This window comes from Aspergillus nomiae (genome assembly GCF_001204775.2).
Source record: "Aspergillus nomiae NRRL 13137 chromosome Unknown contig00010, whole genome shotgun sequence".
NCBI lineage: Eukaryota > Fungi > Ascomycota > Eurotiomycetes > Eurotiales > Aspergillaceae > Aspergillus > Aspergillus nomiae.
In genome coordinates, this window is record NW_015378065.1 from 73,945 (window position 1) to 98,455 (window position 24,511).

The following is a 24,511-nucleotide window of genomic DNA, read 5'->3' on the forward strand; positions in this document are numbered from 1 at the left end:
TCAATAGATAACAGATAATCGGTTCACCGTAGACCGGGAACTCCCCACAACCCCATAGCACATCTGCTAGTCATGTATATGCAATTGCGTCCATGTGTACAAAAATATATATTATAGACTGAAATATATTTGAGATATACCGATCGGGGATATCTGACCAGAATATCCGCTGCACGGATACGACGACACCCGGTTCCTGCGTTCCACCCGATCGGGGATTAAAGTATGAATTGCATGGAGGTACAGCGTGTGTAGGTACTAGGAGTATGTGCCGGCGTCGGCTTTTGCAGTTGACGATGATACGAATACGCAATTCAATATAAACACGAACGTCTGATCATGCGATATAGAACTCCATATCTATCACTATATCGAATCAGATAATCTCGAACGAGATCCTGTCCCCAGAACGCGCACCTCGCCTCCCCCAAGATCCAACCTCTTATTGCCACCCGCCTATCACCCGACATCTCTTCCCACACCCTCGCAGTCCTTTCCCAAGACGGGATAAGGATCCTCGCCCCTCCGCACAGACGTGACCACACACTCCATACCCAAATTCCTCAGACCGGGGGGGTTGAGCACCCGAGCAAAGCCTCATTCGCCGTTCCTGACAGGTAGCACGATTGCCACACTGGAATCCAGGCGGTTGGCTCCCCACAATCTCGCTTCGGGATCTGTCCAAACCTTAAGGCTGATGGTAGGGAGGATTCGGAGAGTTTGGCGCCAAGTCGAACTCTGCACTGATGACAGACAGGTACGGGCACTTCGGGGTTGGTCTAGGCGCTGACACCTCCAGAGTCGAATTGCGTCATGCTCTGGCTTGTGATGCCTCGGCTAATGGAGATCGACATTCCTTTTCATTACAATGCATGCTTATCAGACCGCGCAGAATGGCGTTCAATGCAGATAAATTAAAGCCAAGTCGGATCATTGAATAATGTATTAGGGTAATAATAAAAAGGTATGAAATCTATCTATATGAGAAATATACAGAACATCTTCTAGGAACGGGCGTCCTGATCAGCCTTGGCGCTGACCCCCCGCGTGCTTCGTATCATCCCCGGATTTAACAGAATCCGGAGAATGTCCACACGCCATGGACCCATTGACAGCTTTCGCAACTGCGGACCCAACGGTGGTGGCGCTGTGTCCAAAGTCCACTCCACTGATGAATAATTCACTCAGGAACTCCAAGACTGCCACGAACGTACACAGGAAACTGGCAATGCAGAAGTGACTAATGGTCGTGCCAATCTCCAGCCAGGATCCTTCGTCACGGACCATGTAGAAGAAATTTAACGTCATTACGTCTGAGATGGACATCACAACCATAAACAGAGCGCTGGGAGCCACCTCCAGTCTGCGGTTGAGGATGCCCAGGTTGGCGCTGATAATCGCAAATGGGATCAGAAGCTTTAAGATCAACAAGGCGCCCTGAGAAAAGGGGTTAAAAATCGGGATTAGCCGGTACACGCTATCCAGCGAGAAGGATGATACAGATGCGATATTTCCGGTACTGAAAAATCCCGACTGAAGGAGGAAAAAGAAAAACAGTGCCACGCGGGCATCGGAAACGCTAAGTGTCCGGTATCGGTAGGATTGGCCTTCGACTACCACAGTGCTTCCTGGACTCGGCTTTTTCGTGGGGATAGAGCCATTGGCCACGCCATGATCCTGCTCCCTAGCTGGTGCCGCTGTATGAACATAGATGGCCTGCTCCAGCCGGACCCATGCCAGCAGAGTCATGCAGAAGACAAAGTAGAATAAGCCTTCGTAAGAGATGGTGAGGATAATGAAAATCGGAGAAAAGGTAAGGAAGATAACCATCAATCGGTGCAGGTAGTGACCATTGGGATACAGACGGTGGAGAAACGGCAGAAGGAGCGAAGAAACTACATTTATTTTGTATCAGTACTGGCATGTCCTTTGGTATCCGTCGCGGGTTTAGGCGACTGATCAAATAGCCTGCGAGATGGAAACAGCGAGACTGCACTCACCCAAGATAGACCACCCAAGAACCTGGTTCCCAAGAGGAAGGCCCTGCTTGGCCTGGAGAGATGCTACACTTGATTTGGTTACAATCAAGGCAAGCAGTATCATACCGACCTAGGCAGTCTTAGTCACAATATCACAACCTGAAAGTCCAAGGACTTGTGGTTGGTAAAAGCGGGGGATCTAGTGTGATTGGCATTGATGAGGGCTTCCATACCTGCGCACCCATAATAGTTCGCGAGCCGCAGCTAGAGACAGCCGAGTTTTGATCGGGAGAACGCTTCTGTCCCAAGATAGAGCGTTCAAAGATAAGATATAGTAGACCCGTCAAGAACATCAACAGAGAACCACAGGAACTGCACAGAAAAAGTCAGAGAAGTGTATGTTTGAACAGAGGCGCCTTATGGGGATCATCTCGTACATCATCATCGTGTCCTCAACTTTGTTGGCGGGCAGAAGAGTAAAAATGCTCATGAGGAAACAGCCGAGCGCCCATGATGCAGAAAGCAACTTATGCCCGCCAATGAACTTGGTACCGTAGGTTACTGGCCAAAAGCCCCCCAAGATAAAGCAAACTGTGAAGATTTCCCGGTGAAAATATGATTGCACCTGTAGGTGGTACTGTCAGCCGTCTACTAATTAATGAGTGAGGGGCAGCTAAACGCACCAATGCCTCCAATACACCCACATATAGCAAGAGCTGTATGACGAATGCAAGGTACCCGCTTACAGAATGGACATGACCCAATAGTATCTCACGGCCAGCAAGCAAGGCCTTCCGCCGTGCGAAAACCTCCTCCCAGAAAAAGACTGGAAAGAGTGCATAGAAGTAATACCTCCATGAAGAGCCTTGATACATTAAGACAGAAAAGAGAGCAACGAGGATAGATGAAAAGAACATGATGCTGAACGTTGTGCGATTCGACTCGGATTTACCGTGCAGGACATGCAGATCGATTACCGTCGTCAAAGCGTACGCAATCCAACCTAAATACCCTAAAGTGACGATGGTTCTCAGGAAGAGCCAATCATATGTTTGCAGGTACCGCAAGCCGTCCAAAGCCGTAACTAAGAGCTCAGAACTCAATTGAATGGAGGCGTCGTAAGACTTGTTCGAGATTAGGGTCTTGATCCTCTCAAGACGCACCTCCACGGATGTCTCGCCGCTATCCGCAAGAGGCTCGAACGGTGTATACCGTAATAATGCATCTCGCTTTTGCTCTTCCTTAACACGATACATTTCCAGAACTCCCTGCGCATTCGCAAGCGCTGCTAACGCCTTATCTTTAGGACTGGTATCCAGATAGCTGAGGGGCAACTGTCCAACGGAATTGGTGGGAAAGTCAAGTCCAACCAAATAGGCCATGAGGGCAGCGACGTCTGCTTGTGCAACATCATTGCGCTGGACGCTATCAAGGCCCCAGTCTGCTGACACTCCATCTTCGTGTCCTGATATGCTTCCCTCTTGTGTGTAACTGGGACCGGCAACACCAGAGCCCCAAGCAACTAGCGGGGTTCTAGTATTGTCAGGATGACCGTCCCCATGGCTTCCCCAATCGCTCATACCATGATCCGCGGTGAACACAAATGACGTCTTGCCATCACCGTAGAAATTCTCCACAAGTTGCGTGATTTCCTGCACACCCTTATCTACCAGCTTGATGTTGCGCAGATACTCCTTTGAATAGGGACGGTAGGAATGACCAGTAGTATCTAGACCAAGAAGGTGCAAGAAGAAGACCAATTTATCTTCTCGCAATTTCGCATCCAACTCCGGGTCTTTCTTGGCAGATGCGAAGAGCTCCTTCACCTTATCAAAAACCCAGGTGTCAAGCTTGGTCGCATCTGCCGAGAAGTCTTCCGCTTCTTCTCCGTATGTGTCTGCGTCAATCCTTCCAGGAACGGCACCCTCTTTGAACATCGGAAGAATATCTGGGCTCCCCCAGCTCCATGTATGTCGGCTTCTATTGAAGACGCTATCGAAGTCTACTGGATTGAGTTTCCACCCCGTCGTCACTGCCGAAACATCTTCATACAACCCCGCGATAAGCGCAACATGGCCAGGTCTCGATTCGGTGGGAACTCGCGTGTGGGAGATGCCGAAGGTTCCATGAGAGAGAGCGCGGGATCGAATAAAAGGCGCAAGGTAGATTGGTTCTTCATCCTGAAGATCTGCAGGTGCATCTGGGTCAGGTAATGCTTGAAACGCCTTATCGGCGCGCAAGCCGTCCGCCACAAATAGGACCAGGCGCTTGGCCGGTGCCTCGGATTTGGTATCTCTTTCCACGCCGAATGATCTCATGCCACTAACAATCGGACTGACAAAGTATATGTCAAAGATGGAATAGGCGTACATTAGATGGAAGACCACCGCGAGGGTGAGAAACCCAACGCGGCCGACACGCGCCATGGTTTCTTTTGTCAGCTCCGGATCAATTGACGGACAAGGGTCTGTGTAGAAGGATATCGGCTAAGCATGCGATCAGATCGGGATAAAACTGAAATGAAGGACAAGTGAAGCAATGGGGAGCTGACAGGCGACAGCAGCCTCAAAGTGATCTTCCGATGAAAGATGGCACTTTTCCGCGTCCCTGACGACTTGAGGAACTTGGGGATGCCCGCAGCCAATCGGCGGTCCTCAAGACGGCACGGCAGCGGCTACGGTAGACGGCACCCACGGTTTCCGCAATTGCCCTGATACTACTACTAGTATTAGAAGAATATACTACTTCACAAAGGGGCGTTCCAAACTTCTAGACGTCCACCGAGGTTCCCATTATTTCATACCCGCAAATGTTCATAATTGCATATGTAAAAGTTGATCATCCAATTTAACACTAAACTCCTTATCCAGATGCCTTGTCCAATGACTATACGCCGTTACATTGCCTTTACTCCAACCATGCAAAACGGAGCAAGGGCTGAATCCATAATCAAAGCAAGTTGGTTGCACGAGCAAAACCAATTCCAAAGGGACTGCGTATAGGAGCAGAGAAACGATCAAAAGCTATCAGTTACTAGTGCTCGTCCGCCGTTTTGTGAGAGCGTCAATGACTCTGGTGTAAAATTTCGACGCTTGTTGACGGACAAAAGTGATATCCACCGTTAAATACTCGGGAAGGATATCGATCAAGTCGCGATCTCGATTTTCATCCAAAAGTGGGATATACTGAAACTCTGCATTCTCAAAATTGGCTGACGAAACGTGCGGTACGGCGAGTTTGAAGTGCAGTGCTATCTCCAGATTAGAGTATTTCTGATGCGTTGGAGGTATAGATACTCACTCCCGTTAATACCTGTCTGGATACAATCATAAAGATTGTCGGAGTCTCCCTTCTTCACATCACGAATAATCAGACCAGTAAGATCAGTGTAAAGATCTTCCTTAAGCTGTGCAAACTGAGCTGCTTGCGCGGCTTCAGCATTTGCTGCGGCATTAGCACGGTTGTTACTGCCCTTGATAGCGCTTCCAGGAACCTTGGCGGCGGCACTTTCCAGACTGGCTGCTGTATTCCGAGCAGCTGCAAGTTTGGTCTGTAAAGCTTTAACCTCAGTTTGAGCCGAGGAGAGCTGACTGGTGGCATCTTCGGCTTGCGATTTCAATTGAGCAATTTCTGCATCTCGCTCCTTCAACTGTTTCTGCAGAGTCCGGCTCTGCTGACCAAGAGCTTTCTGTGCCTCCAGTTCTGCCTTCAGACCAGCAACCAAGTTGTTTGATGCTAGAAAAGTGAGTATATCACTTCGAAACGATAGGGAAGTCGGGAGTACGTACCATTCGTCATGCTTCGCATTGTTTCCGTAATTTCTCCATATTGGCATTTGCTTCTACCACACCTATCTCTTTAAGGGTTCTGTAGCGACTCTCCAAAGTATCGTACTTTTTTGTGAGTTCTCCGATCTTGCGCCTTAACTCCGGCTCCGCGTTAGGTTTCAGTGGCGAGCTCTGCAGAGGACGTTGAGTAGATTGTCTACGCTTAGTTGGCGACATGGAGATCCGGCGAGGTTCTACCGGCTCCTCGTGGATAAAGGTCTCCTCGACAACATCTGGCGCAGCCTTTTCATCTTCTGACACCTCCTCCTCTTCTGGTTCCGACTGTGGATCAGCTTTCCGTCGCTTCGTGGATTGTTCAGCCTCTTCATCGCCTTTTACCGGTGATTTATGCTGTCGCGTATTCCTCGGGGTATATTGAAATTCGCCATCAGTCTTGACTTGCTTCTCAGCAGTCGCCTTGCGTCGTCCGCGAGTGGTTGTAGGCTTCGCGGGTTTCGCAGATCTAGCCGACCTAGTAGCAGGCTGCGATGTGACTAGCTCATCGTTAGATGCAGGCACGCTCTCCGGTACGTGAGGACCAGCGTCTTCCTCCGCTTCGTCGGGTTCCTTCTGCTCTTCTATCTCTTGGGTAACAGATTGCAATGAGCCCCTGCTACCCCTTGGTCTCCCCCTTCTTGTGCCCCTCTTCGGTGCTACCTCAGACGCCTGTGAGGGCGCAGCTGTGGTGTCAATTTTCGATTGGGTTGGTGGCTTGAGCTCCGTCGACTTCGAGCGAGGCCGCCCTCTCGGCTTTTTCGTAGGGCGCTCATCGTCGTGTGGTTCCTGGGCCTGCGTCGCGTCCTCCTCGTCAAATTCTGCTAAGTTAGAAAGCTTGGCCGCGGCCTTTCTCTTTGGTGGCATTGCGAGAATGTGTATTTATATAATTTTATACAAAATAGTAGAAAGAAAAAGCACCGCGCAACACCAGTACTGTACACAGCGATTAGCACGACAACAAACTCGGACGAATGATCACTGGCGCGTCAGTGGGACCTTCTCCGCCTTCGACACCGCAAACCAACCAACAGGCAGTGAAGCATGTGACGCTGTCGGCAAAGCCACGGCTCCGATCAGCGCGCCACAGCTGCTTTGCCGACCCGAGTAACATTCAGCTGGGTTCGTCGCATAATTTATCTTCATCCCGCTGTTGGCCTCGCGTGCTTTGTTGCAGTTGGATTCCTGAAGCAGGGCCGTGCTCTATACCTTATAATATAAACAGTCGTTGGTATTGAGCGCAGTTGTATCGTCATGGCTTCAGCGCGCGGTCCGAGATGGCAGCAATTCTTACAGGAATTGGTGATGGTTGCCGGCACTGTTAGTGAAACTTGATCCCCCGGTGTCGCCTGGACTAACACAGATATTCTCAGTCGGCATCTGCCTACTTCCTCATTCGATACCTCCTATCTCGTCTTGATTTCGACCCGGAAAGCCAGAAGAAAGAGGAGCAACGACGTAAGTCGGCTGCTATTCTACGGAGACTCGATGGGGGTGAAGAGTCGGATGAAGATTCACCACGCAGAGAAGGCAAGCGGGGGCGGAGACAAAAGCGTGGAGACCTTGCCCTGAATCAATACGAACAAGCGATCGCAATGGATGTTGTTGCCCCAGACGATATTCCCGTATCATTCGAGGATATTGGTGGCTTGGACGAGATCATTGAGGAGCTCAAGGAGTCTGTCATCTACCCACTAACCATGCCTCACCTCTATTCATCTACATCTTCACTCCTTACGGCCCCGTCCGGTGTTCTGCTGTATGGTCCTCCTGGGTGCGGAAAGACTATGCTTGCCAAAGCTCTTGCTCATGAGAGTGGAGCATGTTTCATCAACCTACATATATCAACTCTGACAGAGAAGTGGTACGGTGATTCGAATAAGTTGGTTAATGCAGTTTTCTCCCTAGCCAGGAAGCTGCAGCCTTCCATCGTCTTCATTGACGAGATCGACGCTGTTCTTGGTACTAGGCGGAGTGGAGAACACGAGGCAAGTGGTATGGTTAAGGCAGAATTCATGACCCATTGGGATGGCCTTACCTCCGCGAACTCGTCGGGTGAACCTCAGCGGGTTGTTGTGATGGGAGCGACAAACCGCATACAGGATATCGACGAAGCCATTCTCAGGCGGATGCCAAAGAAGTTCCCGGTCGTTCTTCCTCCAGCAGCACAACGACTTCGAATCCTCAGTCTTGTACTTAAAGATACCAAGGTAGACCGGGAGAACTTTGACCTCGACTACCTTGTTAAAGCCATGGCAGGCATGTCAGGCAGTGATATCAAGGAAGCCTGCCGCGACGCAGCTATGGCACCAGTCCGAGAGCTTATTCGTGAGAAAAAGGCTGCTGGTCTTCAAATGAACACCGTCGATCCCAAAGAGGTCCGTGGTCTTCGAACAGAAGACTTCTTCTCACGTGCTGGAGGTGTTAGGGTTATCCCCCCGCCTACACAACTGCAGGCATCCATCAAGGCTAGCTCGGAGAAAGAATGGAGCACAGAGTCAGAGGCGACATCTGAAGTTGAAACACGGCCATCCGCCGAAATGGCAGAGCCGCCGGAGTGAATTGTCTGATGAATTCGTGAACTTATATTGTTAGCCGCCTGTCTATGTTACTTGTGTACAGCACGAAGGGAATGGCGTTCTGTTTTTTTGTTGTTTGAGAATATTGCCAGATATATAATGGCCTTGTCGGATATGGCCATCATCTGTGGCAATTTCCACCTCATCCTGGTTATGAAGTCTAATACTGCCCATAGAGTATTTTGACGGCTCTCCTGTTTGTGGTATTATCTTTAGAGGAATCTCCCAATGGATGAAATGAACGAAGCTTCACTGTATATTTGGCAGGATAGAGTATATGCATATTGTTATGCAATGCGTCGTGATAATAGTGTTGGCGTAAGCAATTGCACCGTAATGGGAGGGAACTCGCCGATCCGCGGCCGGTCGGGCAATACGGTACCGTACGGTGGCCAACTGGAGGCTGCAAGGTGACCTACACAGGATGATAAGAACATGACAAGATTGACTGGGAAAGGATCACCTCTTGGGATGCCGATCGAATATTCCGAGCACAATTTTGTCTTTCTTTTGGCGGAACGTCCCTTTTCTCCTATTCCTACTGCTGCTGCTTTTTTTTTTCTTTCTTTCTCCCTTTATTTGGTGGTCGCTTCTTTTCTCTCAATTTTCCCCTTGGCAAAGTTCTGAGCGACCTATCTAATCTCAGCGGGCGCCGCAAAGTCTCCATTCTCTTGACCTTTTACATAAGACCTGGACCCGCCCCGCCGTGAGTGGACGACGTCTGGGCTTGCTGGTACTAAACTCGGGGAGTCGTCATCACAAAGGAGGTTAAACCACTAATTTACCCTTCCTGCCACATCCCGCACCCCGACTATTCACCCCCCATACTCCCTGCTCAGCTTTCGATGGTCTCCCTAGTTCGATGTCCCTGATTCTCTGGACTGTGCGTCATATCGGACCTCAACCCACTGTGCGAAGACCATCGTTTATTGGACAGATTACTGAATTGCTCTTACCCTAGCACGTTAGAACGCCGCTTAAGGACACAGATGCGATAGGGACGAAGACTGGATGACGAACGTTGTGCTATAGGGCCTTCCCATGGCGCTTTGCGTTTGGCGATCATTCACCCAAAGTTTTCTTCTCTTAGGAGAGCTGACGATATTCTCTCCCCTCGAATATAATCATTATCGTCGTCAGGGATGAGTTCCAGTACCAGCTTTGCCGACACCCTCAGCCCTGGGACAAATGGTACGAGTGCCTCCCGTAGGTCCACCTCAACCGTGCGATCACGCCCTCGCCGCTTGGTATCGTTCACCGACGATGAAAGTGATAATGGAAGGCAGCTGGAGCCCTCCGGGTTGTCCACCACCCTGTCCACGGATCTCCCGGTACCTCGATCTCGCGGTGCCACCCCGTCACCCTACACATCCCGCGGAGCTTCGCCAATGCCCATGAGACATCCTTCCCGAGTCACACCTTCGCCTGGCCGCGGAGCGAGTAGCTCGTTAGGCGGGTTCAGCTATACTGGCAAGAATCAAGTCAACTTCGCGGAGTCGTCGCGAGCTGCCGCTGACTTTCTGGATGCGTCTTGGTCATCGTTACAGAGCTTGGCCTCATCGGTTTTGGGAAGTGATATTGCACGGCCCACCACCAATGGCACGCCACGGACACATACGAGGAAGCCTTCACGCCCCGATTCGTACACGGGGAACCCGTCGCGGACTTTGACATCCTCGTCGTGGGGACCGGCAGCTCCGTCTACCTCCGCAATTGGCGCTGGAACTAAGGAAGAACGGCAAGCATTTGTACAGGCTAAGAAAAGGGAAGCACTGCTACTGGCGGATACAGAGACGAATGGAAATCTTAATACGAAACATAAACGACGCGATTCTAGTGATCGGACGGGCCATTTGAAAGCAGGTTCGAATCCGGACGAGGAAGCTCTGGCGTACGTACATCATGTCCAGCCGACGGACAGTATAACGGGGGTAACGATACGCTACGGTTGCCAGCCTGCGATATTTAGGAAGGCGAATGGCTTTTGGCCCAGTGATAGTATTCAAGGTCGGAAGACAGTTCTTCTACCAGTCGATTCTTGCTCAGTCAAAGGACGACCCATTCGACATGATTTAAAACTGGTGGATGCTGGGATTTCCAGACGAGACTCTTTGGAAGATCCAAGTGGGAGCTCAATAGCCCCGAGTTCGATTTCAGGGCCTCGCGATCAACCCGAAGCAATCCCGGACGCTCCTTCAGAGGCGGAAGCGGACCAAATATGGAAACACGAGTCCTGGGTCCAGATCGATGGCTTCTCTGCGCCTGTAGAGATTGGACGCGTCCCTCGCAGGGCGTTAGGCTTCTTTCCGCGCTCAAGACGGAAATCTATTTCCTATACTGACTCCGAGAGTCCTTCGTTATCTGGACGCGAGAGAACCCCAACATTATCCTCGACTTCATCAACCTTTGAACCTCAACCCTCGCGCGTTACATCTATGCCCGGAAATAGACCTCACGCGGACTCGTCAGGGTCACGAACATCAGCCAAATCTAAGCCAGCCGTGCGCCACCAGCGTCAACGCAGCAACATACAATTAGCCGGGCCGGGCGTGGCACCCTCGATCGTGACGCAATGGCTCCTGGGCCGGCTCTCGACGGTCTGAGTAAATTCTTTGCCCAGCATCTACCGAACCTTGCCCCCGCTCCTACTCCTCCGAAATTTCAAGACTCCACGGAGTACACTTCAAATGCTGTGTCCAACACTCCCACCGGCTTGGACAATATAGGCGGTGCAGTCGAGGGCTGGGTCAGGAAGATGACCAACCGAGCCAAGGCTGGGTTTAATGAACTGCAGCAAAGCACACAAGGCCACCAAATGAACGGCACAGCCCATCGACCTGCGACGCGCGGGGTGGGAGACCTGATTGAGCTTAATGATGGATTAGAATCTCGCGACGCCTCAAAGATACTGCGGCCCGAGTACAACCGATCCGGAACAATTGTTGGCGATGGTAGCTCAGTGAGAGGCCGTTTCCATAGTCCTTCGGCAGGGACGAGCAGGACTCGTACTACGTTCAAGGACGATTGATGTCGGGTATAATATTGCTACATGCTTTACCCTGAAGGCCAAGTAGCCATCCCTTTCTCTTTCTTTTCTCTTTTCGAACATTTTTTTATCTTATTTTGGGAATCCGTTCGGGCAGCGGCAACGATAGGGACCAGATAAAGTTTTGCGGGTCTTTGTGATATCAGATACCTTCCTTCCATGTACGCTTATAGCATAGCGCGGCGCAACAGGATCATACTGTTGGCTAGTTGATGATACGTTGTAATTGCTCCTTGGATTATACAATTGGCTATTCGGATCGGTGTCTTTGCTGTGGCCACGCGTTTTTGTGTTTAGCAATTTAGATTCCTTTGTGCTGGTATACTTATGGGGAATGGGCATTCGAGGCATTAGCCATAAATCAATATAACTGCCCGTACAGTCAACATCTATCGATTCCTGCTTCATCGCCATGGGTTGTGTAGAAAGTTCGGTATTGAGATATATAATTCATTCACTTTTCTGTGACGAGTTGGTGTTTATAGTACTCTCAAGAGCCAAACAATATATAACCGACGCTTCCGGTTTTCGAGCCATATCTGCTTCAACTCTCTGTGTCAATTCTGACACCTCTCGGATTATATCGAACTCTATATCAGCCAGGCCAACTCATCATCAACGACATATCTAAATCACTGAAAGCCCGGCGGGGGTACTTACCCCACACTCTTGGTCCGGACGATTTCTTCATATTAATCAATAGATTTTCCCGTCAATCATGTTGCCGCTCCATGTATCAAAGCGCATGGATGTTGATGTATAAAAAATACGTTGAGGGTGTAAATATGGAAGTAAGGTTGTAATCAATGATAACTACCATCATGGTGCTCACCCACCTCATACTTCTAGCTACTATAGCGAAGACAGTAGCGGCACTGCCTTTGGACAATAACACGCTGCCTCTGTATCGCTCAGATGTTCACTTTAACGTCCAGCAAGCCGCTGCAGGCGCAGTGCCGCTGAACAAACAGCTGATGGGGCTGTCCATTGAGTAGGCTGTTATTCACCCCTTTCACTCGATAGGGTGCTTACCCACCATCACTTCAGATTTGGGAACACGGTAGATTATTTTGGTGACGTGGACAATCCAAACACCTTTTCAAAACAACTTCTACAGAACATCGTCGATCGGTCTCGGAGTCCAGCTATCCTACGGATAGGTGGCAATACCCAAGATCGAGCTAGCTTCTGCGAGAACTGTGAACAGACAATGAGTAGCATTGTGCTAAACGACCCCAATGATCCCAAGGGCACCGAAGCAGTCGAAGTTACGTTTAACAAGAACTTATTTAATGTCCTGACGAACAACGTGCCAGCTGGAACTCCGATCATTTTTGGACTCAATTTTCGCAACAGTATGTATCCGTTCTTCCTATTCATGTGGCTTGCTGTCAATTCTGACTTATCCTACAGACAGCTACAGCCTGGCCCAAGCTGAGATCGACGGTGCCTTCAAATACATCGACCAATCTCTGGTCATGGCATACGAACTAGGTAATGAAGTGAACCTGTATGGAGACATTCGACCACCAGACTACGACGTGAATGATTATGCCAGTCAAATGCGTGAATGGATACCACGTCTCCGAGCTCGCTCGTCCGCCACTTCCAGCTTCCAGTTTCCATCATTTGCAGGCCCGGAATTATTCAAGCCGGATATGAGCATCTCGGAACTAGTGAGGCTAGATGTACCACAGTCCATTCCAGGAATTGAATATTTCTCCGTCCATGGCTACCCATGGAATATATGCACGGGTATGTTTCCCCCATGTATATATATGTATTTGAGTAATGTTTCCTCTTTCCTGCCATTATTCCAGTTCTCACCTCCCTCTAAATTGAAACAGACGAAGACGCAGCCAAAGTCGACCTAAGAAACCTCCTCGACCACAAACAGACTCTAGCCCTCCTCGATCAGTACAGCAGCGAGATATCCGCCGCAAAACCACTGGGAAAAAAGATACACATGGGCGAAACAGGCTCCGTTGCCTGCCACGGGAAGGACGGGGTATCGAACACGCTTGGAGCAGCACTCTGGCAACTGGACTACGCGCTCACCGGTGCCACAGCTGGGATCGATCGATTCTTCTTCCACAACGGAAAAGGCGACTTCTACTATTCTACGTGGGAGCCGTTGCCGACGGATACATTGCCGGTCCCCCATATTAACCCACGTGAGTCTTCTGATCCGTCCACTTTGGAGACATTGTATTTTGCCCAGAACTGATGAGCAGAGGGGAAATAGATATTATAGCATGCTCTTCATTGCAGACCTCGTAGCAGATCTCAAGGTTCCCAGGATCGCGCCGATAACGTCGCTTGATTCCAGCTCTGCTGTACATTTTGCTATTTACGACAATGACCAGATGGAGAAGCTTGTTATCTTGAATATGGAGTATTTTAACGAGACAACTACCCGGTCGAGTAGGGAGTTCAACGTTGTCTCCAGCCTTGGGTCCAATCTAAGGGTTAGACGCTTGACGGGCCAAAGTTCCGATGCGAGAACGGGCGTGACTTGGGCTGGTCAGAGTGTCGACGCTAGCGGGGGAATCATACGTGACTTGAGCATCGAGAATATCTCGACTGGCCTCGTAACTCTGCTCGCTTCGGAGGCTGTTATAGTAGAAAGAGGGTGATGCTGGCAGCTGCTATATAACAACAACCAATGAAGTAGGTAATACAAAGCATATAACGGAAAGGGGGATTTGCTGGTAGCCATCAGCAAAGCAGAATGCATTTTTTTTTCTAGTTGATTTGACTATCGAACACTAGGTGCAGCCAATGGGGGTACCTAACTGAATTGAAGAAAAGGATGAGATGAGGAGATTCAATTGTGATCTAGACCAAGCTTTTGATGGGTTGAAGAAGTATTGACGCACGTTGTATAGACCAAGCCGTATGCTTAGCTGGATCGAACCTGGGGATTGATTTCACTGTCATGGCAGGATAACTTAACTATTTATGCTTTCGGAAGTAGACGTGGATTGCTCCATAATTATTAGGGTTTTGATGTCATACCTATTGGCACTTGCCGGGCTCTGACGATCTGCATTCTGGAATGTTAAACCCGCCCCCAGGAGCTGGGTTTTCTCCACAATGCCAAAAGACTGTCACAGAATATAGAATTCTCCCCACTCCTTAGAATGTCGAGGTTATCCGTCGTGAGCTGGACAGCACGATCTCTCAATTCACGGTTGTGCTCTTCTGTTGAGCTGTATCCTTCTCCCATGGAAGAGTTAAATGAAACTCGATTAGGATTTTCCAAGAAAGATTTTTCAGAATACTGCATTGCTTTCATCTCAAGCTCGATGATCTGAAAATAATCACCTTGTGCGTACATTTGAGCGTGGGAGTTGGTTTATTAACCAAGGCTAACTCTCCAGCCGGCGGGCTGGCACTGGGCAGCGATGTTACTCTGAAGAGGATGAGGAAGACTTTCATTACGTCATATATCACATGAAGGATCATAAGGTATAGGTACTAGTTATATCCAGGAATTATGCATGAGAATTAAAACAAGTAAAATAAGTAATTCGAAAGTGATCCAATAAGACAGGCGGTTCAGAAAGCCGTACATAGAACTTAAACAAACGATTGTCGCGGATTGGCGGCTAGAATCCACCGGAAGGGGGCCTTAAAACGACCAAGGGTGGGTGGCCTTGAACAACTATGGGTGGCCTTAAAGGACCTTTAAGAACGTCAGGATCTTTACACCTTTGGAGGCCCCCAACATCGTCTCAGCTCTTCCCCTTTGAAGATACAATTGAATCCTCCCAATCACGCTGAACTACGACCCAACATGCCTCACGAAAACATCGAATTCCAAACAGCCGACCATGTCACTTTGCGAGGATGGTTCTTCCGTTCTTCAACAAAGCCATCAGAAACCAGGCTGCCATGCCTTGTGATGTCTCACGGGTTCTCCGCCTTGAAAGAAATGGACCTTGACACGTTTGCGGAATATTTCACCCAGAACCTGCCCATCAGCTGTCTAGTATATGACAACCGAGGATTCGGGGACAGTGACACCAAGGCAGGCCAGCCTCGCCATGAGATCCTCCCGAGTCAACAGACAAGCGATATTTCCGACGCCATCACGTACGCGCAGTCTCGCACCGACGTTGATCCCGACCGCATCGGCATCTGGGGCAGTTCTTACAGCGGGGGCCATGTGCTATGGGTTGGCGCAGTTGACCGGCGTGTGAAGGCGGTGCTCTCGCATGCTCCGTTCGCAGATGGTTGGACGAATATGAATCGGCTCATTCGGCCTGATATGGTGGAGGCAGTGAACAAGGGGTTTCAGGAAGGTATCAGTGTTCATTCACTCAAGGGCGCTCGCTGATGCTCACATTCGCTGATTGTTACATATAGACAGGCTGGCCCGCGCCGCAGGCAAACCCCCTGCGATGATGAAAGTGGTGGATGAAGACCCCCTGAAACCATCTGCCCTCCCCACTCCAGATAGCTATCAGTTCTTTAGTGCGTGGGAAGCCAAGTCTAACTGGAAAAATGAGGTCACGCTGAAAACGTACGTTCCCCTCTTCCTCTACGCGACCCGGCCCTAATGCTGACTTCTCTGATCAGTCTCGAGGCGGCTCGCGAATATTACCCTTCAGCGCATATCCACCACATCTCGCCAACCCCGCTGTTGATGACTGTGGCAGAGAATGATGTCATCACTCCCACTGATATTGCTCTGGAGGCGTATTCTCGGGCCCGGGAGCCAAAGAAGTTGCGGATCCTCCCCGGCGGCCATTTTGATAGTTATAGCGGTGAAGGCTTCGATCGTGTTGCATCGGCTCAGGCGGACTTTCTGAAGGAGTATTTGGTTTGATAACTTGTTATTGTGGATTCGTGAATGAGGTTAATGGGAAATAGTGTAATGCTTCTCTTTTGGATTAGTCCCCAGGACCTTCTAGCAAAACGCAGAAGGGCTGTATAGCAGAGACAACAAAGGAGACTACTATTCTGCACAGGCCATTGTATAGCACGTAAGATAGATGCAGTAGCGTCTAAATCGAGATTGGATTTTGTTTACAAAGAAGTGGTTCTGGATCACCCATAGCCCACACAACCATGCTACAGTAGCTATGTTTATATGATACCTACGCCACGTGCCATTTCAATAGAAGATCCAAGGGAAAGAAGCAGTGAGTGGTACAGTACAGCACCATATATGGTGTTGCGTAAACAATTCATTCACGGGACCAAAGGAGTGTCTGTTCGATATGTATAAGAAATCAGAGTATTCATCAGGCGGACCAAGGCTTCGACACTGTCGACAACAGCACCATTCCTCCCAAGTGGTCGTCAACCAGTGCGAACTCAGAACTTCTCCTCCGGTGCACCGATCCTGGAGAGGATCTACAACTCCAATGCTAGCCTCAGTGCATCCGGATATCCTGCGGTCCGGCAGAGGGATCTACAGCAACGATTGGCCTGCCAAGAATAAGGCCACCTCCATCGTATATGTACGATGGATATCACAGCGCCCTAGCGTCCGATACGCGTCGGTATCCCAATACATACGATTTGCCCTAATATGTCATATACTACCAAGCCGCCTCGACCACAGCCCCAACACGGCGAGGCATTGTCTCTGATACACGTACTATACCATGATTCTTAATATTTGACCATGCATTGCGGGCAGCCTATCTATTATGCTGTTCAGTCTGCTTGTGACTTGGCGCACGTTGAAGCCACAGGCAAGAAATACTATCTGTTGTTTCACAAGAAAACAAAGGTTCCATTCGCAAACAGTAAGATACAGATAACCCCATTTCATATCATCGCCAAGAAAAAAACCCAGAGCTATGCACCATCGGTAGCATCGCACACAAGCTTGATATCGTAGTGCAGCTCAAGACCAGCCTGAGGATCGCCCGTGCGGGGCACAAAATCGACAACGAGAGAATTCTTGACCGTGAAGACGCAGTCGCTGTCCACGTTCTTGTCCTTACGGTCGAAAATTTGCGTAGTGAGAGAACGGTAGCCATCATGTGTAGCCTACCTACCTGGTGTTAGAATTGAACGTAAAGAGCGGAGGGAACGTACAATGATGTGAATATGAGCAGGCCGGAAGGGATGCCGATCCATCAGCTGGATGAGCTTTCCCCCAGGTCATATCATCGTCAGTCGCCAAAATAAACCTGGTATATCGAGTAGACATAAGGGAGAGTGGAAAAATACCATCATGAGGAACAGGATATGGCGTCGGCCTCAAGCAATAAAACGAATATCTACCCTCCTCATCCGTCTTAAATTTACCGCGCAGATTAAACTCCTCCTGCTCAGGATCTTGCTGCTCGTACAATCCATTCGTCGAAGCCTGCCACACTTCAACCGTTGCCCCGACGAGCGGCCTCTTGCTCACGAAATCGAGTACCTGCCCATGCATAAATGCCATCTTGCCATCAGCCGGCTTCGTTTTCACAATATCCTCCCCGTTCCGGCGCCATAGCGTGTCAGCGCGGAAGAACGGGCCCCAGATTGCAGTGGCAGCCGGTGCGTCGTGAGCTTCGCCGGCGAGGGTGAATGTGATTTCATCGACGAGACTTTCCCGGTCCTAGTTAGCCAGCATTTCTGTACATAACATGCCTTCTATGTGTAAGGTTCGTGGGAACGAGATACCTCTCCAACCCAATGACATTCCACAGCAGTTGTCCCTCATTCCGCTTGTCGTCGCTCATCTGCCCGGCCCAGTTGAGCAGCCCCACGCCCGCCATCCACTCGTCCACCGTCAGCTCGTTCTCACGCGCAAAGTCGTGCACATGTCTGATGAGCCCGGTCATCAGCTGGCGCAGACGTGGTGGTGTCATGGGACCCATCGCGTTGATTACCTTGTCGGTGAAGTTGGGGTCAAAGGGGTGCGTTGCCATCCTGAGTACAGAGGATGTGGTGATGTTAAGCTCGTTAGTCGTCTGAAAGAGAGAAGTCAAATATATTCACGCAGTGACTCCTTTATATTGGTGGGCCAAATTTCGACAGAATGCCTTACGGGGTCACTAGCTTCCAGAATAGATCTTGTAGTTCACATGGTATCAAGAATGAATTTTTATTACGGAAAACATACCTTGCTACCGAGCGCGAGGAGTAGAATAAGATCTTTGAACATAGGCTCGTCGTCGATTATGCATTTGGTCACCTTCATAGGTTGAATAAAGCTGCTGACGGAGGCAAGGTTGATTGTAGGAGTGACGGAGTGGCTGCTATTGCTCCCCATAGTTGACCATCTCCAAGCAAGCCTCTTGTGTCAAGCGTGACTTGAATCATGGAAGGTCTCCGCGACTAGCCTTGCAAACATTCTATCTGTTTGCAGTAGTATATCTGCGAGGTTGCCTCACTCGGCTCTTACCAATGCAGAATAGAATGCAGAGTTGTTTGCTATGGAGAGGCAGGCTGTATAATTCCGCTTGGGCAACGTTCAAGCCTATCCTTAATACAGCTCCTGACTGCCTGAATATGGTCTTCTAAACCGAGCCAAGTCTTATTTTGGCACAATTGTGGTGGGATAGATTAGCCAAATATATTAAGGTATATACCAAATATATAACACATAACGACATCTATTTATGAAGAATACAATCGTGAACCCGCAGAAACAGGCTTCAAAATGCCTGCATTGCCCAGACCATCCACCAACTCCGCAAGTGCCCGATCGCAGCCTCGAGCCATTTGCAGACCGACTGAAACAGGGAGATACTCCTCATGCAGTGTGATGGTACTGTTGTATGGAGACTCACCCAACGGGACCACAACTTCGGGTGTGCCTGCGTAAATGGCGATATCGTCGTCTGTGAATCCGAATGGGGGACCAGGGGGGTTGAAGTATCGGTTGCGGTAGTCTGCTGCTCCAGTCGCCCAGGCGTGAACGAAGACGCCTTCTGAGCAAGATTCATTGTCAGGTCGTCCGTAGCCGGACGTCGACCACCAGTCTCGGAAGATAGTCATATTCTGCAGGGCAACGTCGTAGGATGCGTTTGCGCCATTTGCTTGCCCCCATTCCCAGCGCGCCAGTGGACCGGGGTTAATGAATGGGCGACGTCCGTCGTGAGCCTGGGCATAGTCTGCAAAGAAGCCTTTGGCGAGATTATTCCATTGGCCGACGGAGACAAGGTAGGCGTAGGTGGTGTTGAGAAGGTTGATCAAAGAGGGCGAGCTGTGGGTTTCTGACCAATGTTCTGTCACATTGACGATGGTGCGATTCGCATCGAGGAAATCCTCGAGTTTCTGCATGAATGTTTCGAGATGTTCATTTGCTTCAGGCGTGGTGTACTCGTCCCAGTTGCTGCGAGAGAGATAGATTTGTTTGGGGTGGGATGGATAACTGCGATTGAAATTGGGGTACCAAGCTTGTACAGTCTTTGACCATAAAGACGCACTTCGTGCGAACATACCGGCTGTATCGAGCGGGGGTGAGAGTGGCAGGGCATTCTCCATAGTGATAGCTCCAGTTGATGGTCGATTACCATAAACACCCTGGACACCGGCAGGTCCGCGCATAGAACCACCTGTGTCACTACCAATAGCCAGATCTAACCATTCATACGCGGCAATGCCCGCGCCAGAACCCGACGAGGAACCACTAGGATATTGATATCCATCTCCGCGTGGATTAAATGGACAGTGGAGATCAACCCAGTCAGCAGTAGGGCGATCGCCGTTGGCGAACTGAACAGTACCCATCTTTCCAACCATTACAGCACCCAAGTCGAAGAGGCGTTGTACAGAGGGACTGGTAATATTCTGCTCGTCATAGAGGTAGTAGTACGCACGGCTTCCACCGCTGGTTCTAAGACCCTTAACGTGGAAGATATCCTTCACGCCTAGTCGGAGACCAGCTAAAGGCTTTTCAGCGGTAGGGGTATAGTAGAGACGGGATGGGACAGCGACATTCTTCGTCATGACACCCTCTGTAACCCCAGTCATGGGGATGAAGCCGCCATTCTCATCGCTAATAGCGGCCGAGATGAAGGCCAAAGTGTCGTCAGAGTAGAGGCGATAAGCTCTGAAAACGTGCCCTGTACGGGCGGAAGCAAAGTAAGGCCCACTCGGAAGAGGCGTAGACAAGGAAGTATCAGATTCTGTTAGGAGCATTTGATTATCGAACTGGTGCAAAACCTCGCTGCCAGACAGCTCGTTCATTTTCGAAGATTCGCCAGAAGATGTCAAATAGACGGTCTGAAGGAATGCAGGTTGAAATACATCATCCTGCTGGGTAAAATTGGTAACTGTTTGACTCAGAAAATTACCATCGACGGTGCTAGAAGTCTGGATAACCGTAAATGGGAAGATGTCGACATCGACACTTGCTTTATTGAAAGTATCGCGGGAGAAACTTGATATGGGGATCCCACTGAGATAGTAGGGTATGCCGTTGAGGTTGAGTGTTTGGCCGTTGGGCACAGTTTTTGCCCCTACAACCGCTGAGAAGAGTACGAGGAGAATAGAAGACCGCATTTTGATTTTTTTGGCTTTTTGCTTTGCCGCCTCTCACGGACGAGTAGAGTTAACTTTATTTATACATACTGATGGCAGCCCGAGAACAGGGGAGGGAACAGGTTGAATGCTAAAGAAACAGGAAATCGAAAACCGACTCGACTCGCCAAGAGTCGACTTTGATCTTATTTGGCAATGAAATGCATTTGTGGAATGGAAGATCTGTGGCCAAGAGAATTTATTGACTTGACGCTCGTCGTTTAAGCGTCCTCTTGTTTCCGAGGTCTGGTATGGAGTGGAGAGCCTTGTATGTGATATCTGATATATCACCTGCGCTGTACATGGACATACCCCATGGGTGGATCAGGCTCACTGATTTGCGCAAAAAGAACAACACGTGTCGCCGCATTCATGAAGGCCCCCATATTCATTAGCTGTGTCGAAAAAATGTGTCCAATATAATGTGGGTACTCGAGACTACCGGCTTGGCCGTTGAGGGATCTTCGGCACTATCTCTAACTATCAGGCTGATCTGATCTGAATAGTGGGGCATTAGAAAATTCGGTGAGATATTACAGTTGCCTGTACCCAGTATAAAACAAAGTAGATACTCATCTTGATGTTCACTCTGCTGAATCTGGTGATGACTGCGAATTGCACTTGTGGCCTGCAGGCGTATAGGGTATTGAATATGGACTGATGCTATGGTAGGATATGGAATTTAGACTTTGTCTAATTGATGGCTCTGATGACGTATGAAAATAGAATGTAAACGAAACAGCATTGCAATGAATATCAATGTGATGAGTTTCATTGAACTGACTCCATTGGCCAGTTACATTCTGCATTGAGTGTCGAGCACTAGAACTCTATCCATAGGCGAAGAGTGTCGTAAAGTGTAAACTGGGAGCATACATACAGAGTGCAGCTGCCTTACATCAAGCCATCGCCGCACTTTTCAGCCTTTAGGCTATGCTGTGTACTCTGCGTCGGCCAATTGGAAGAGATACTGCACGAGGACTATACCATCAGCCATAAATTTAAGAGGAGGTTCAGCGTTGATAAACCAATAGCATCACCACTGTGAAATGAGAAGACGACAGTTGGGAAACCGCTAAACAGCCAGGAAGAAACGATATGACTGTTTAAGATGGATAACCCCTGATCTTGATCGACTGGGAACGTTTCGACAGGAGCACCGCTGGCCTGTTGTAGGGTTTCTTGGACGAGTTGGTCCTTATTGTAGCAGGACGCATTAACGCCAGTCACGTGGCCTTACAAGGCTCCAGTCCCTGGACGGCTATGCAGCACTAGGGATAGATCATAGGGTTCCCATGGACCGAAAGGCAGCCCCGTCATTTTTCTTTTTCAAGGTAACTTAACAATGAAACAAACCCACAGACCTCGCATTAATTGATTTAAATAGGATAATAAAATGTACACAAATTACCACGAACAGGAAGCGCTCGACCATCTGATCCACCCCCGATGACGTATGCCGTGTGACATCCCATGACGTATGCCACCCTCCCGAAATTCATATACCAAGTTAAGTATATCAACCACAACCCCAATTATTCTCATGCGTGGTACTGTTCCTGAGCTACCAAATTTCCACCGTGTACACCCGTGGTAAAGCATTCCCATAAGGGACCAAAAACACCCAAGGAAAGAAAGGCAAATGGCCACCATTTCCATCAACGCTCCGGGAGCAACAGGCTTCCTATACAACAACGCCTCCGGTAAAGCACGATTGTGCATTTCGGCTGAAACACCGGATTTCGACACGGAGATCTTGCGGAACTGGCGTGATGAGGGCTTCGATGTGATCTATGTTCCGTATGATGGTGACACCAGGGAATATGTTGCCCGACTGAAGAGTGTGAAGGAGGGACTGGGGGTGGGGGAGAACTATGCGGTTATGGGTGAGTTTCCTCTCTCCTTTGCCCATTCCTGTTTGAGTATCGGATGCAGTAGGGACATAGCTGATGTTACGCTTTCCAGCCTTCGGAGACGCTGCTTCATTTTGCTTGGACTACTACCTCAAACCCACCAACTGTAGTCGTCTTTGCGCTTTGGTCGCCTATTATCCCACCAATATCCCCGATACGCGGTCGCGTTATCCGCCTTCTGTCCGGATCCTGACGCACTTGGCTGGTGCCACTGTTGACGTGACGACTATTCCGACTCTGGTGGGACTGCAGGGCAAGAAGAAGCGGAGTACACGGCAGATTAACCCGGGCATGGGGACTGGTGAGCGGTTGAACATCGGGCATACGGCATATACATATGAGTATGTACAGCCCGGGTTTGCAGAGCACGATTTAGACGAGTATGATCGACTGGCATGCGACCTGGCGTTTAGTCGGACGTTGCAAGTGCTCCGGAGAGGGTTCAACAAGGACGTTGATTTAGAGGACAGATGGGAGGAACATCTTGAAGGTATGTGTTCCAGGAAGCAAGTCTTTCGTCGGTCCAAATAGATCCGCTAATTAATCTAAACAGCCAAATTCTTCTCCATGAACCTATCTAATACGATGGAACCATATGTGAGCCACGTCAACCCGGCGGTCACATACGTCCCCACGGTAAGTGGGGGCATCGGAAACCACGCTTTGCGGCGGTTCTACGAGCAGAGCTTCCTGCGCCAGCTACCGCCTTCCATGCGATTGCGGTTAATCTCGCGGACAATCGGGGTTGATCGGGTGGCTGATGAATTGCACGCGACATTCCAGCATACGCAGGAGGTGCCTTGGATGTTGCCCGGTGTGCCGCCTACAAATAAAGAGGTGGAAGTAATCCTCGTCAGCATTGTCAGCCTGCGGGCGGGTAGGCTGTACTCGGAGCACGTATACTGGGATCAGGCGAGTGTTCTAGTCCAGGTCGGATTGCTGGATCCGAAGCTTGTCCCTCACGGGCTGCATGGGGTTGATCGATTGCCCGTGGTTGGACGGGAGGGTGCTAGACGGATTTTGCAGGAGAATCCCGAGGTCGAAGGGAAAGAATATCACAATCGACTGATTCGCAGAGCGAGAGCCAAAAAGAAAGGCAAGGACGGTGTGACGCCTGGAGTAGAGGAGTCTGGAACAGAATACTTCAAGAGCGAAGCGGAGAAGCCGCTAGACAACGGCAAGGGCAAGGGAAAGACTGTTCAGAAACAGCCATTGGAGCATGGACCAGAGGGCAACGAAAGCCACAAGAACAACACCGCAGAGGACAAAGGGGACAATAAGGAAGAAGAAGAAGGACAGGATAGGGCTCAAACGCCTACCCCCTCCAAGGGCTCTGCATCGGTGGAAGATGCAAATGACGAAGAATGAGTAATTTCATGATATACCCAGTCAGCCTGTGCCTAATTAGCGTAATACGGGATCTTTCTCACGAATTTCACGTTATTCATACATTTGACTTGCCGCAACATACCTCACATCCCCCTCATGAACAGCATAGTAACCATCAAACCGCGCCGGCGTAATACAAGCATGCTGACGGTAAAGATACACGCTCTACCTGACTGTAAGCCTCGCTACTCGTTTACAATATACCATGCTGGCTAGTTTCCTGGGTTGATTTATTAGCTCGGCACCATACACACTTGGACAATATATAACCAGGGTAGTAAACCCAGAAAAGCACAGAGGGATA

At 49.6% G+C, this 24,511-nt stretch overlaps 8 protein-coding genes across 8 annotated transcripts; 5 read left to right on the forward strand and 3 right to left on the reverse strand.

Annotated features, from left to right (window-relative positions):
* Positions 1 to 1,023: 1,023 nt before the first annotated feature.
* ANOM_001089 (mannose-ethanolamine phosphotransferase MCD4) lies at positions 1,024 to 6,667 on the reverse strand (the record flags this gene model as incomplete). Its single annotated transcript, XM_015546346.1, has 10 exons — positions 1,024 to 1,895; positions 2,001 to 2,109; positions 2,213 to 2,351; positions 2,417 to 2,604; positions 2,663 to 4,465; positions 4,531 to 4,653; positions 5,051 to 5,229; positions 5,280 to 5,714; positions 5,768 to 5,820; positions 5,874 to 6,667. 10 exons carry the CDS (start codon positions 6,665 to 6,667, stop codon positions 1,024 to 1,026), a joined length of 4,695 nt encoding a protein of 1,564 aa, XP_015411650.1.
* Positions 6,668 to 7,038: 371 nt separating this feature from the next.
* ANOM_001090 (protein-degrading AAA family ATPase MSP1) lies at positions 7,039 to 8,361 on the forward strand (the record flags this gene model as incomplete). The annotated part of the gene is made up of 2 exons (XM_015546347.1): positions 7,039 to 7,120; positions 7,174 to 8,361. Exons 1-2 carry the CDS (start codon positions 7,055 to 7,057, stop codon positions 8,359 to 8,361), a joined length of 1,254 nt encoding a protein of 417 aa, XP_015411613.1. The 5' UTR covers positions 7,039 to 7,054.
* Positions 8,362 to 9,521: 1,160 nt separating this feature from the next.
* Positions 9,522 to 11,407, forward strand: ANOM_001091 (putative LysM domain protein; the record flags this gene model as incomplete). The annotated part of the gene is made up of 2 exons (XM_015546348.1): positions 9,522 to 10,843; positions 10,918 to 11,407. 2 exons carry the CDS (start codon positions 9,522 to 9,524, stop codon positions 11,405 to 11,407), a joined length of 1,812 nt encoding a protein of 603 aa, XP_015411612.1.
* An 839-nt stretch (positions 11,408 to 12,246) lies between these two features.
* Positions 12,247 to 14,061, forward strand: ANOM_001092 (glycosyl hydrolase family 79 C-terminal domain-containing protein; the record flags this gene model as incomplete). Its single annotated transcript, XM_015546349.1, has 5 exons — positions 12,247 to 12,416; positions 12,473 to 12,780; positions 12,839 to 13,180; positions 13,273 to 13,603; positions 13,647 to 14,061. 5 exons carry the CDS (start codon positions 12,247 to 12,249, stop codon positions 14,059 to 14,061), a joined length of 1,566 nt encoding a protein of 521 aa, XP_015411611.1.
* A 1,163-nt stretch (positions 14,062 to 15,224) lies between these two features.
* ANOM_001093 (alpha/beta hydrolase) lies at positions 15,225 to 16,259 on the forward strand (the record flags this gene model as incomplete). Its single annotated transcript, XM_015546350.1, has 3 exons — positions 15,225 to 15,732; positions 15,797 to 15,953; positions 16,010 to 16,259. 3 exons carry the CDS (start codon positions 15,225 to 15,227, stop codon positions 16,257 to 16,259), a joined length of 915 nt encoding a protein of 304 aa, XP_015411610.1.
* A 980-nt stretch (positions 16,260 to 17,239) lies between these two features.
* On the reverse strand, positions 17,240 to 18,650 carry ANOM_001094 (catechol 1,2-dioxygenase; the record flags this gene model as incomplete). Its single annotated transcript, XM_015546351.1, has 5 exons — positions 17,240 to 17,434; positions 17,483 to 17,536; positions 17,631 to 17,982; positions 18,059 to 18,348; positions 18,501 to 18,650. The coding sequence occupies 5 exons, from the start codon at positions 18,648 to 18,650 to the stop codon at positions 17,240 to 17,242; spliced, it is 1,041 nt and encodes a 346-aa protein (XP_015411617.1).
* A 347-nt stretch (positions 18,651 to 18,997) lies between these two features.
* Positions 18,998 to 20,887, reverse strand: ANOM_001095 (glutamyl-tRNA(Gln) amidotransferase, subunit A; the record flags this gene model as incomplete). Its single annotated transcript, XM_015546352.1, has 1 exon — positions 18,998 to 20,887. One exon carries the CDS (start codon positions 20,885 to 20,887, stop codon positions 18,998 to 19,000), a length of 1,890 nt encoding a protein of 629 aa, XP_015411616.1.
* Positions 20,888 to 22,547: 1,660 nt separating this feature from the next.
* Positions 22,548 to 24,277, forward strand: ANOM_001096 (dienelactone hydrolase; the record flags this gene model as incomplete). The annotated part of the gene is made up of 3 exons (XM_015546353.1): positions 22,548 to 22,791; positions 22,871 to 23,308; positions 23,372 to 24,277. 3 exons carry the CDS (start codon positions 22,548 to 22,550, stop codon positions 24,184 to 24,186), a joined length of 1,497 nt encoding a protein of 498 aa, XP_015411615.1. The 3' UTR covers positions 24,187 to 24,277.
* Between the last annotated feature and the right edge of the window lie 234 nt (positions 24,278 to 24,511).